This window comes from Oncorhynchus masou, chromosome 2, assembly GCF_036934945.1.
Source record: "Oncorhynchus masou masou isolate Uvic2021 chromosome 2, UVic_Omas_1.1, whole genome shotgun sequence".
In the NCBI taxonomy this organism is placed as follows: domain Eukaryota; kingdom Metazoa; phylum Chordata; class Actinopteri; order Salmoniformes; family Salmonidae; genus Oncorhynchus; species Oncorhynchus masou.
In genome coordinates, this window is record NC_088213.1 from 18751638 (window position 1) to 18765621 (window position 13984).

Sequence of the window (13984 nt, forward strand, 5' to 3'; positions counted from 1 at the left end):
GTGGCATTCCGCCAACTTTGGAAGAAAAAAACGACTTAGTTGTGCCAGTTGTTCAGAGCATAGCTGCCCTGGTGCCATCTCATTGGCTAGAAGGGTCCCACCTGATCGCGCCTCGTTGAGGACATGTATTTCCATTATTGGAGCAGTCACTCTAATGTCTTGTCAATATAATAGATCATCTTTGATGCAGTTCCTCCCATTGAAATAAATGGCGGCCATATTGAAAATGGGCGCAGCGGTCTAAGGCACGGCATCCCAGTGCTAGAGGCGTCATTACATACACCCTGTTTCGAGTTGTATCACAACTCGCCGTGATTGGGAGTCCCATAGGGCGGCGCACAACTGGCCCAGCGTCGTCCGGGTTTGGCCGGTGTAGGCCTTCATTGTAAATAAGAATTTGTTCTTACCTGACTTGCCTAGTTAAATAAAGGTTAAAAAAAATAAATACCAAAAAACGTATTGTTCTGTGTGAAATTTGGTCTAGAATCGCTTAGCGGGCTAACGATTAGAGTACACTATAAGGAGTATAATGACACCAAGATGTTGTCTGACTGTAATCATGTACCATTCACAGATCATATAGTGTAGGTCTAAAAGAGACCTAAAATAGCCACTTTCATCAAGATACATATATTTTTTAATTAAATAAATTGTGATACAAAAGTAAAAAGCAAGTCAAACGTACTTCCTCCCAGTGAAGTTTCTATGGAGGAATTGCCAGAAAAATCTGAGATACTAAATATTTTTTGTTTGTCCTGGCGTGGAATCGGCCTTGAACTAAAGCCAATAATAATAGCTGTACGGGGAAGTGTATTCTGTTCATCCTCTCTTGAAGTATAAATATTGGTTGTCCATATTATTCGAATCCAGAGTCATATTTAATACTGCTCTTATTCTGGTTGTTTACGTTTTTTCTGCTCTCTTCTGAATGGCCCATCATAACACCATTCATTGGTTACATCACTCAAGAACACACTGTCACATAAGAAAATACACGAGGGTTGTGTAACTCGCACCCTCTGTGGTATTGACAGCATGACAGTGTCATTTGATTTACATTTCATCGATGATTGTATTTGTTTGGCTTTCAGGCCAGCATAATCGTAAGTATATGTTTAGACTACTTTATTGGCAAGCTAGCTAGAACGTTAAGTTACTTGATACTTGTTCTGCCACACTAGTCTCCGCTCTCTAACTAGATGTAGTCTCCATGTATAATAACACATTCATATTATGGGTATTGTTCTGCCAAACTAGTCTCCGCTCTCTAACTAGATGTAGTCTCCAGGTATAATAACACATTCATATTATGGGTATTGTTCTGCATTATAATTACATCCTATTTTCAACTCCTTTTCTACAGGTTCGGACCAGACACACAGACTGGATACGTTAATGCTGGCTAAACTAAACAGTGTGCTCTATTTACCAACGCTACTACTGGTTCGTTAGCCAGCTAAGCTAGCTAGCTAGCCTGCCAGTCAACATATACTTTGGCTAGTTATTTTTTATTACTCTGTGATATTCTCCACATTCCTATTTCTCTATTTTCTGTCGACTTAAATAAAAGAATGTCATGCACATGCAGATCAGCGGCGAGATTGTTCATAACTTCTCAAAAAGGTAAGCATATTTTGCTAGCTAGCTAACTTGCTGGCTAGCTAGCTAACGTTAGTCTTCGAGCCAGCCAGCTTGCAAGTTGCACAATAATATAATGTTCAAATACAGCACAAATAATGATTATGAGGTGTTGAGAAAAGCAAACTAATGTGAAAAGGGGTAACATGGTTGTTTTGCAAAGTTGTAACCTGTAACATCTACCTGCTAGCCTTGTAGCTAAAGCTAGCTAAGCTGATGTGAACTTGACTTACAGTGTTGTTACGCAAGAAAGAACCATTCAGTGGTGGTGCATGCATTACAGTTAGTTATTTATCCAAAGACTTTGTCAACATTTTCATGTTATGAATAAATGTATGTTCAGGGGAACTTTGAGCGACGTGCCCCCTTATGCATTCATATTTGACACGCATGAGGAAATGTAGGTGTTTTTATCTATTGATTAGTAATATGCTCAACGTTTGCTTTGCTGATTTAGAAAATGTACATTAACAGTATGTCAGTTGATTGAATCTGCTTGTACGTTCACAGGTATCTCTTCCACCAGAGTCCAGTTATTTTCTATTAGCAGACCAGGAACACATGAAGTCCGATTAACCAGAAGAGTTCCTGTGAGATCCTTCTCCGAATCATCTGTATGTTTTTCATCAAAAGATGTCAAAGATGGCTCCAGTGATGGAGGAAAGGTATGTCAAAATCAGGCCTTATTAGCATGTTGTTACTATTAATAAGACATTATAAGGAGGTTACACATGCTTATGATGACAATTCTTACAATGAATTGCAATCACATCATAATGCATTGGGGCGGCAAGTAGCCTAGGCAGGTAGCCGAGTGGTAGCCTAGTGGTAGAGCATTGGACTAGTAACCGAAAGGTTGCAAGATTGAATCCCCAAGCTGACAAGATAAACATCTGTCATTCTTCCCCTGAACAAGGAAGTTATCCCACTGTTCCTAGGCTGTCATTGAAGATTAGAATTTGTTCTTAACTGACTTACCTAGTTAAATAAAGGTCAAATAAAATAATAATGTAAAAAATACCGTTGGCTATAAGTAAAGTTCATTGAATGTTATAATATCTTCATGACTTCCTTCATGGTGAATGATCTAGTCCCAGCAGGAGCTACAGTACCTAATCTACATTCTCTGCTCTTCCACTCTTGACAGAAGTCAGTTGGTGATGCAGGAAGTGGGAAAAGAGGAGCTTCTGGTGGCTCCGGAAAAGGAGGCAGCCAGCTACGCTGTCCTAAGTGTGGAGATGCCTGCACACATGTAGAAACCTTTGTGTGTAAGTGTTTTACTTTTCTTCAAGAGGAATTGACAAGAGAGGATAGGATTTGTGTACGGTCAAGCTTGGCACAGGAGAAAATCTCAATTATGAGAAATTGAGTGCTTTGAAAAGTGCTTTGAAACAAACAGCAAACTGTTAGCCTGGTCCCAGATCTGTTTGTGCTGTATGGCCAACTCCTATATGGTCGTTGTTATACCAAAAATATGCCAATTGACCATACGAGTAGGCAGCACAAACAGATTTGGAACCCAGGCTAGCAAACTGTGCAGTGACGCTGACACTTACTTTCTTTTAATTTATTTGAATTAATTGAACATATGGTTTATAACATGTACAAGTACCAGTACCAGTCTGAATGACATGCACATCATGTGGAAGGGACAGCATTTAAGAGAATATGCTGTTACTCCAGCTTTCAACTGATCTGCTTTACCTAGTATCTACTGGCTCAGTGCAGCTCACACATCTATAGGGAATGCCAGACTACTGGGCAACAGCTGTCAGACATATTGCGTGTTACTAACAAATAAAGTCCTTATGTAACAAATGGGTCATAGTCACAGAGCAGCTAAGTGTAACACAGGTCTAGTTTGTGTGCTTATGCCCCTACTAGCAATATCATGATCCGGCTTAGTTGGTGCCATAACATCCTTCCCCCCTCCCTCTTCCTAGCTTCAACCCGCTTTGTGAAATGTGAGAAATGTCATCACTTCTTTGTGGTGCTGTCAGAGACCGACTCCAGCAAGAATCTCAATAAGGAGCAGGAAGCAGCCAACGAGGCCGTCAAACTGGCCTTCCAGCAGAAACCTCCCCCTCCTCCTAAAAAGGTACAGTGGACAAGTCTTACAATGCATTATACCTGCAGGCTTTAAGTAAAGTGTTAACAAGTGAGACAAGAAGACAAGTAGCATGGTCTGGTGGTCTAATCCGCTGCCTCAGGTGCACACATACCGCTGCAGCATGGGTTCTAATCCGCTGCCTCAGGTGCACACATACCGCTGCAGCATGGGTTCTAATCCGCTGCCTCAGGTGCACAGCATAATCCGCTGCAGCATGGGTTACGCTGCAGCATGGGTTCTAATAATCCGCTGCCTCAGGTGCACACATACCGCTGCAGCATGGGTTCTAATCCGCTGCCTCAGGTGCACACATACCGCTGCAGCATGGGTTCTAATCCGCTGCCTCAGGTGCACACATACCGCTGCAGCATGGGTTCTAATCCGCTGCCTCAGGTGCACACATACCGCTGCAGCATGGGTTCTAATCCGCTGCCTCAGGTGCACACATACCGCTGCAGCATGGGTTCTAATCCGCTGCCTCAGGTGCACACATACCGCTGCAGCATGGGTTCTAATCCGCTGCCTCAGGTGCACACATACCGCTGCAGCATGGGTTCTAATCCGCTGCCTCAGGTGCACACATACCGCTGCAGCATGGGTTCTAAACTGCCTCAGGTGCACACATACCGCTGCAGCATGGGTTCTAATCCGCTGCCTCAGGTGCACACATACCGCTGCAGCATGGGTTCTAATCCGCTGCCTCAGGTGCACACATACCGCTGCAGCATGGGTTCTAATCCGGCCCACTGCTGCAGCTAATTGCCTCAGGTGCACACATAACGCTGCAGCATGGGTTCTAATCCGCTGCCTCAGGTGCACACATACCGCTGCAGCATGGGTTCTAATCCGGCCCACTGCTATTTCAGGACACTCCTCTATCTTTCACCTGTATCTCTCTCTATCCAATAAACATACAGACTTTAAAAAAGTATATGGTAATCAGGATGATTATTAGACATTATAAGATGTCATATAAGTTTATGACAGGTCTTGATGCTTTATAACTGCATTATACTTGCAGGCTTTAAGTAGTGTTACCAAAATAATCACAATAATGTGAAATCAGGCTGATACATCTCATTCAAACTGCATTCAACCCTTCCAGCTACTGTCTGTCCTCTTGCAATGTCCCAACACATCCACTTGTTGTGTCTGCCAGACAACGGGTGGTTCATTCATCCGTGTTAAGTTATAGCTTACCGGGCTTTGTAACATCCGCCATACCACTGAAAGAAGAACAAGTAGAGATTGTACGACAAACGCACCAAAGAGGGACATGTGTCTATAAACTGTCTGCAGAACTTATTGGTAACATTTTACATAACACTTTACTTACTGGGGCAATCTGGGATTCAAACAACAACAATGCGGCCATCCCGCCACTTTTTTGTGTAAACAGCTATGGTTGGGGAATGGGGCTGGAGAAATGTAGACGCTCTCAAATTCAAAATCCAAAAACGTATGTACAAATCAACGATAGCCCCTTTAAAGCCTGTAGATATAATGCTTTATATCTTGTTATTGGCTTGTATGAGCCTTTATATTGAATGTCTTATTATAAGGCTTATAATATGTTTTTTTCACTGTATGTGGGACATTTTCAACTGACTCAAAATGGCTGTTCTTTTAGGATCATTATAAGATTATTATAATGTGACATTGTAAGGAGAGTCATTGATGCTTATGATAAGTCTTGTAATGCATTATAACTGCATCAGGCCTTATGCTTTATATAAAGTGTTACCAAATTGTCTTTCAGATCTATGCCTACCTGGATAAGTACGTTGTTGGACAGTCCTATGCAAAGAAAGTGCTGGCGGTGGCTGTTTACAACCACTACAAGCGCATCTACAATAACCTTCCGGGAGCGGGCACCAAGCCACAGGCGGAGGTGGAGAAGCAGGCCTCCCTTACTCCACGAGGTTGGTACTGTCCCTGAGCTGTCTATCTCCAGTTTCACTCTGTATTTCATTTATCTGAAATGGCCTTCTCCCTTCCTCACAACTTATTTCCTCCATCTGCACCTATGTGAATGAACTTGACAGGTGAAAGGAACTATTGAGTAGCTATCCTATGTCTTCAAATCAGTGCAGAAGAAGAAGAGGAGATTAGAGGAAGCGACGCTATACTATCGAGATGCATACTAAGTGCAGTGGCAGTTTTTTTCTACTGTGCACCTTGAAATGTAACAGCATGCCATTCACTCAGGTTAACAAAATGCCTTAGCCCATTTGTAATGTAAAACAGAATCACAGCTGAATGGAATGAATGGTAGGATGAAGTGTTCTCTTGCAGGCTCCTCTGCAGTGGTTTGGCATGTGTACAATGGTTTTCTTGCAGTCCTTCCTCATCCATGGATTTAAAGTAACGACCCAGGGTTTCCAGATTTCTATAAAATATGATCAATAATTAATTACAATATAAGTGAAATAGTTTTCCTTCTCAAAAATGGTAATTAAGTAAGTTAAGAGGGGTGTGGGCGTACCCAAACAACAGAATGGCGTATACCGGTCATAAGAAATGTTCATGTGTGTAGACAGCTGATTGGTCAGCTTGATGAAATCCTCCTCTATAAGGAAATAGCAGCATTTTTTAAATGGCTTGTTTGAGATAAAAGTTTGAGGTGTTTTTAAGTGTTTTTTCTCCAATATATGCTTTGGCCGCTAATACGAGTATATGATGAGTCAACAACATTATTTGGGTATGAGTTAACAATATGAACTTTTAAAAGGGAGCTTTTCACTGGACAGTTACTTTAAGGTTTTCCCAGTTTTTTTAACCTTTATTTAACTAGGCAAGTCAGTTAAGAACAAATTCTTATTTTCAATGACGGCCTAGGAACAGTGGGTTGACGGCCTAGGAACAGTGGGTTGACGGCCTAGGAACAGTGGGTTAACTGCCTTGTTCAGGGCCAGAACAACAGATTTTTTCCTTGTCAGCTCAGGGATTTGATCTTGCAACCTTTCGGTTATTAGTCCAACGCACTAACCACTAGGCTTCCTGTCACCCCATTAGCCCAAAGTCCTGTTTGAACAGGACTTTGGGATAATGATAATGTCAGATAACACTACTAGTGACAATGTCAGATGATAACTTTCACTCTTGTTCTGTGGAGCTAGAGAAGACAAGAGGATGAACACAGATGGACAAGTAAGTGGTACAGTAACTCGTACAAAATATCAGTTACATGCAGCCAGAGGCTTTCAGAACTTCTCTCACCAAAATGTTCTCTAGCTCACTAATAGTCTCTTTCCCATGTTCCCTCTCTCAGACATCTACAGTAAGTAAGTAAGACAGACAGACAGACAGACAGGCAGGCAGGCAGGCAGGCAGGCAGATAGAGGCCTAGTAACCTTGTTGTTAATCATGCACATGGTATATATATATCTCTCCACACAGTAACAATACACTGCCTTAGTCCAATATTTATTCACTCTCACAGTATCTCTACACAACACCCTTATTCCCTATATAGCGCACTACATTCCTAGCTGACCTCTCTCTCCCCCCTTGCCTCTCCATTCCCTCCCTTTCTTTACCTCCTCTCTGTCTGTTCTTTCAGAGTTGCTGCAGATCGCTGGGATCAATCCCCATGGCAATGCGCTGGGTGCGTCAGTGCAGCAGAGCCAGCAGCCTGCCCAGGAGAAGAGGGGGGGCGAGGTGCTCGACTCTCACCACGCCAACATCAAACTGGAGAAGAGCAACATCGTGCTGCTGGGACCCACCGGATCAGGTGAGCTTTGGAAGAATTGGAGCACGTGCCAATCTATAAGGGAAGTCTTTTTCTACTATAGTGTACTACTTTGAGCAGAGTCTCCTGTGTCCCTCTGTGATTAAACAGTTTGTCATTGGGTCAGCTCTTTAATTGGCCCTACACTGTCATAAGGCCTTCGTAGGGTAGTAATGACATACAGTAGCAGTTGTCATAAATGCTCATAAGGGTGGATGGAAACTGACTTTACACAGTTATGACACGGACAGTAAGAGTTGCGCCAAGGGCCTGAATTCACCCTGCACTGCTCTGCATAAGGTGACACAGTTATGGCATTACAGATGGCATTACTGTCACGATATCTGACATGACTCTAAAGTCAATTGCTATACGCTAACATCTACTTTTACAACCATGAATGCCATCTGTTGCGTAGTCGTACATAGTCTTTTACGAGTTCCCAAGAGGGGTCTAACAAAACACATACAAAATCAGTTGTAATCGGATTCTTGGCTTTCATATCTATATTACAGGAAACACAAATTGCGTTAAAGCAATAGTACACTCAAAGTCATCGTCATGACAGTTTTTGCTCTGTACTGAAAGGGCTCTAGAATAGCTGACTGCTGACCTGCACAGTTTGTTGTGATTGCGCTAGTTAGCAACTTCCTTCAAACTACACGCAGAGACATAAAAATGGTATCCATGAGTTCATCTCTCTGGGGAAGTAGATAAAGGGCCAAGATCCTGAAGTATCTCTTTAACACAAAGATTTTTTAGTCTACTAAGTTTAAAAAAAAAAGTTTTAAAATGGATGTGTTGGTATTTCCTATTGCCTGACATTGATTGACATCCATATTGCAGGTAAAACCCTCTTAGCCCAGACACTGGCTAGGTGCCTGGATGTGCCCTTCGCCATCTGTGACTGCACCACGCTAACCCAGGCAGGCTATGTGGGCGAAGACATTGAGTCTGTGGTGGCCAAGCTCCTCCAAGACGCCAACAACTCTGTTGAGAAAGCACAACAAGGTATATGCTATAATGTGTTACTTACTTGCTTGTGTTTGTGAATGTCTGTGGTTGTGTGTGACATCAGTATGACTATCTTATCAAGTAGTGTACTTTAAGCACATCAACTTCAGTCCTTGTCCTAAGAGTTGGTAGAGTTTTGATGGTGAATGATTTCATTGGATAAAGATAAGTTTATGAAACGTGCCATCTGTCCGACTAGCTTATCAGTTACTGTACTTGTAGCAGATCAACTTCTCTAAATGCCCTAAGTGGATGTTTTTGAAAGTAAATAACTGAATTAAAGGCACAGTAGGCAGCTGTTTTGATGACCCGACCAAATGCACATAGACATGTTATAGATCTGTCATTCTCATTGAAAGTATGTCTGAGAAGTGGTAGATCCATTCTATGTGTGCTATTTTTCTGTGCTTCCCGTTTTTGCTCGTTTTACTTTGAGTTTTGTATACCATCTTCAAACATCTGAAAAATATATATTTTTAGTTATTGAAAATATATGTCTTAGTGGTTTAGATGGTACAATGATGCTCTACACTATTCAATACTTATTTTGTCGCATACACTGAAATTAAGCGAACCATTAGAACTTTAGTAACCAGGAAATGGTGCAGTGATTTCTTCCTATTGTACCTTTAAAGATAGAAAAGAGAGACAGTGTAGGCCCACATTTTTCGTGACTGCTGTGCAACATATATATTGCATGTGTGACGAACCAAGGTGAAGCAAAATATTATTGTGTGGTAAAAATGTTGATATACTGTATGCTAACTCACTCTGAACGGTGATTGGTTCTCGTTCTCTTCACTGATTGGCCCTCGCAGGCATCGTGTTCCTGGATGAGGTGGATAAGATTGGCAGTGTGCCCGGAATCCACCAGTTACGAGATGTGGGGGGTGAGGGAGTACAGCAGGTCAGTGTATACTGTGTATAGATAGACATTACAGTAGTTTGATTATTTATAGATATGTAGATCTGTCACTGTACAGTCCTGCCATGAACACTGTTTGCCCTGTCGGTTATAAAACCTGTAGATTCTGGCTTCATAACAGATTTCCTTGACCTTTCACCTCATTGTCTGTAAAAAAAACACACTTGTTGACTTGTTGATCTCCCATAAGGATTCCAACATGGGATCATACATACCTGTTACAGTGGTTTCCCATCCAAACTTTACTTGGTGATACTTCCTTAATTGTCTATTTGGAAAGCTCCTGTGTCTTATAACTTTCAGTGGCTAGTTGCCCTTGAAACTCAGACAATCAAAAAATGTTGCCTCCCTTCGCAATATTTGCTCTAGGCGCATGTTTGATCAACCAGGAATGACTAGGGCAAGTATGTTCAAGTATGAGGAGAGGTAATCAGAGAATTTCTCCTGGTGCAAAAACATTTATAGGTTTGGAAGAGTTTGAGAAGAGGTTTAGGAAACACTGGGCTATTGTACATTGTATATGTCTTATAATGTCCTCTGTTTGGTGGTCGTTTTTGTAGGGTCTACTCAAACTCCTGGAGGGTACTATCATCAACGTCCCAGAGAAGAACTCCAGGAAGCTGAGAGGTGAGACGGTCCAGGTGGACACCACCAACATCCTGTTTGTGGCCTCCGGTGCCTTCAACGGCCTGGACCGGATCATCAGCATGAGGAAGTGTGAAAAGGTAAACATTTCAATGGCAACATTTTAATTAACAATTTTATTTAAATTGAATTTCACATTTTTAATAACTACTTTTTCTGTAAAGGAATTTCTTGTGGAGTGGTTCATACAATAAAAAACTGTACACAAATAACAGTTAATACAGAATGAAACTAGGCTGCCGTCCCTGTGTGGCTCTGGCCAAATGTACTATACTAGACTAGATAAGGAGGCTGATATTTCAGACAGACCCTTCATTTTGTGGCAAGGTTGCATTTGTAAGTGCAGGGGTTTTGGTGTTACCATAAGTGATATTGCACTGAATCAGTGTATCCTGGACACTGAAGCTCTTTGATCATGTGCCTTCAGAAAGTATTAATACCCCTTGATTTATTCCACATTTTGTTGTTACAGCCTGAATTCAAAATTGATTAAATATATATATATTTTTCTCTCACCCATCTGCACACAATGCCCCATAATTAAAAAAAAGTGGGAAAAGTGTTTATTAGAAATGTTAGCAAATTTTATTTACAATTAAATACAGAAATATCTCATTTACATAAGTATTCACACCTCTGAGTCAGTACTTTGTAGAAGCACCTTCCACCCTTGGATTATGCAACATTTGCCCATTATTATTTTAGAAATTCCTCAAGCTCTGTCAAATTGGTTGCTGATCATTGCTAGAAACTATTTTCAGTTCTTTGCTTTCTCATTTTTTAAGTGCATTTAAGTCAAATCTACAACTCGGCCACTGAAGAACATTCACTGTCTTCTTGGTAAGCAACTCCAGATTTAGGTTATTGTCCTGCTGAAAGGTGAATTCATCTCAGAGTGTCTGGTGGAAAGCAGACTGAACCAGGTTTTCCTTTAAGATTTTGCATGTGCTTAGCTCCATTCCGTAAATTTTTTATCCCGAAAAACTCCCCAGTCCTTAATGATTACAAGCAATTAGGTTAGTGTTGTGGAATCACTGTAATGAATGTTGATCCATCCTCAGTTTTCTCAGCCATTAAACTCTGTAACTGTTTTAAAGTCACCATTGGCCTCATGGTGAAATCCCTGGGAGGTTTCCTTCCTCTATGGCAACTGAGTTAGGAAGGACGCCTGTATCTTTGTAGTGACTGGGTGTATTGATACACTATCCAACGTGTAATTAATAACTTCACCATGCTCAAAGGGCCATTCAATGTCTGCTTTTTTCACCCATCTATCAATAGGTGTCACGCCCTGACCTTAGTTATCTTTGTTTTCTTTATTATTTTGGTTAGGTCAGTATTGACAAGGGTGGCTTGTGTAGTTTTTGTATTGTCTAGGGTTTTTTGTATGTCTAGGGGTTGTTGAATATCTAGGTGTTTATATGTCTATGGTTGCCTAGATTGGTTCCCAATCAGAGGCAGCTGTTTATCGTTGTCTCTGATTGGGGACCATATATAGGTAGCCATATTCCTTGGGTATTTTGTGGGTTATTGTCTATGTGTAGTTGCCTGTAAGTACTCGTGGCGCATAGCTTCATGGTTGTTTTGTATGTTTATTCTTCAGTCAAAGAAGTATGTATTCTTATCACGCTGCGCCTTGGTCTTCTCGTTATGACGAACGTGACAATAGGTGCCCTTCTTTGCAAGGCATTTGTAAACCTGGTCTTTGTGGTTGAATCTGTTTAAAATGCACTTCTTGGGACCTTACAGTTGATTGTATGTGTGGGTTACAGAGATGTGGTAGTCGTTCAAAACGCTTATTGCACACAGTGAGTCCATGAAAATCATGTGACTTGTTAAGCAAATCTTTATTCCTGAACTTAAGGCTTGCTATAACAAAGTAGTTGTGAATACTTATTGACTCAAGACATTTCAGCTTGACATGTTTTATTCATTTGTAAACATTTCTAAAAACATAATTCCTCTTTGACATTATGGGGTATTGTGTTTAGGCCAGTGACCCCCAAATAGTATATTTAATCCATTTAAATTCAGGCAGTAACACAATGAAATGTGTAAAAAGTAAAGGGATGTGAATACTTTCTGAAGGCAATGTATCGTCATGACATTACAAGGTAAATGAGAACTTTATTTGTGTTTACAACGCTCTCAACCTGGTACAGTCCAGTTACTGTGAACCAATCCTAACTTGAAATTGGTGTGTGTAAAAATGTACTTTCACGATTTGCGTGAAAATCCAAGTTATTTGTGCATAGGCTTATCTCAAGTTAGGATTCAGCCTTGGGTCAGAAGAGACTGCAAATGTGGGTGGGATTAGTAAGGTTCAAGGGGTGGTCAAGAAGATTTGGGTATTCATAGCAAATTCACCTGTGTATGTATATACAGTGCCTTCGGAAAGTATTCAGACCCCTTGACTTTTTCCACATTTTGTTTCGTTACAGCCTTATACTAATATTGATGAAATTGTTTTTACTCCTTATAAATCTACACACAATACCCCATGATGACAAATAGTTTTTTAGTAATATTTGCAAATTTTTTACAAAGAAAAAACTGAAATATCACATTTACATAAGTATTCAGACCCTTTACTCAGTACTTTGTTGAAGCACCTTTGGCAGCGATTTCAGCATTGAGACTTCTTGGGTATGACGTTACAAGCTTAGTACACCTGTATTTGGGGAGTTTCTCCCATTCTTCTCTGCAGATCCTCTCAACCTCTGTCAGATTAGATGGGGAGCATTGCTACACAGCTATTTTCAGGTTTCTCCAGAGATGTTTGATCGGGTTCCACTCAGGAACATTCAGAGACATGCCCCGAAGCCACTCCTGGGTTGTCTTGGCTGTGTGCTTAGGGTCGTTGTCCTGTTAGAAGGTGAACCTTCGCCCCAGTCTGAGATCCTGAGCGCTGTGGAGCAGGTTTTTATCAAGGACCTCTCTGTACTTTGTTCTGTTCACCTTTGCCTCGATCCTAACTAGTCTCCCAGTCCCTAAAAAACATCCACACAGCATGATGCTGCCAACACCGTGCTTCACCTTAGGGATGGTGCCATGTTTCTTCCAGACGTGACACTTTGAATTCAGGCCAAAGAGTTCAATCTTGGTTTCATCAGAGCACAGAATCTTTTTTCTCATGGTCTGAGAGTCTTTAGGTGTCTTTCGACAAACTCGAAGCAAACTGTCATGTGCCTTTTAATGAGAAGTGGCTTCTGTCTGGCCACTCTACCATAAAGGCCTGATTGGTGGAGTGCTGCAGAGATGGTTGTTCTTCTAGAAGTTTCTCCCATCTCCACAGAGAAACTCTAGAGCTCTGTCAGAGTGACCATCTGGTTCTTGGTCACCTCCCTGACCAAGGCCCTTCTCTTCCGATTGTTCAGTTTGGCCAGGTGGCCAGCTCTAGGAAGAGCCTTGGTGGTTCCAAACTTCTTCCATTTAAGAATGATCGAGGCCACTGTGTTCTTGGGGACCTTCAATGCTTCAATGTTTTTGTACCCTTCCTCAGATCTGTGCCTCGACACAATCCTGTCTCGGAGCTTTATGGACAATTCCTTTGACCTCATGGCTTGGTTTTTGCTGTGACATGCACTGTCAACTGTGGGACCTTATACAGACAGGTGTGTGCCTTTCCAAATCATGTTCAATCAATTAAATTGACCACGGGGACTCCAATCAAGTTGTAGATACATCTCAACGATGATCAATGGAAACAGGATGCACTTGACGTCAACTTCGAGTTTCATAGCAAAGGGTCTGAATACTTATGTAAATAAGGTATTTCTGTTTTTAATACATTTGTTAAAATTTCTAACAACCTGTTTTCACTTTCTCATTATGGGGTATTGTGCTAAGATTGCTGAGGATTTTTTATTTAATACATTTTAGAATCAGGCTGTAACGTAACAAAATGTGGAAAATGTCAAGG

At 41.3% G+C, this 13984-nt stretch overlaps 1 protein-coding gene across 1 annotated transcript in view; it reads left to right on the top strand.

Moving 5' to 3' along the window:
- Positions 1–901: 901 nt before the first annotated feature.
- clpxa (caseinolytic mitochondrial matrix peptidase chaperone subunit Xa) overlaps positions 902–13984 on the top strand; it is a 24554-nt gene continuing 11471 nt past the window's right edge. The window contains exons 1-10 of the mRNA XM_064989330.1: positions 902–1103; positions 1364–1623; positions 2149–2303; positions 2786–2906; positions 3582–3736; positions 5508–5670; positions 7311–7481; positions 8325–8489; positions 9311–9399; positions 9978–10142. Coding sequence (XP_064845402.1) covers positions 1572–1623; positions 2149–2303; positions 2786–2906; positions 3582–3736; positions 5508–5670; positions 7311–7481; positions 8325–8489; positions 9311–9399; positions 9978–10142 — 1236 coding nt within the window. The 5' untranslated portion in view covers positions 902–1103; positions 1364–1571. The remainder of the gene's footprint in view (positions 1104–1363; positions 1624–2148; positions 2304–2785; positions 2907–3581; positions 3737–5507; positions 5671–7310; positions 7482–8324; positions 8490–9310; positions 9400–9977; positions 10143–13984) is intronic.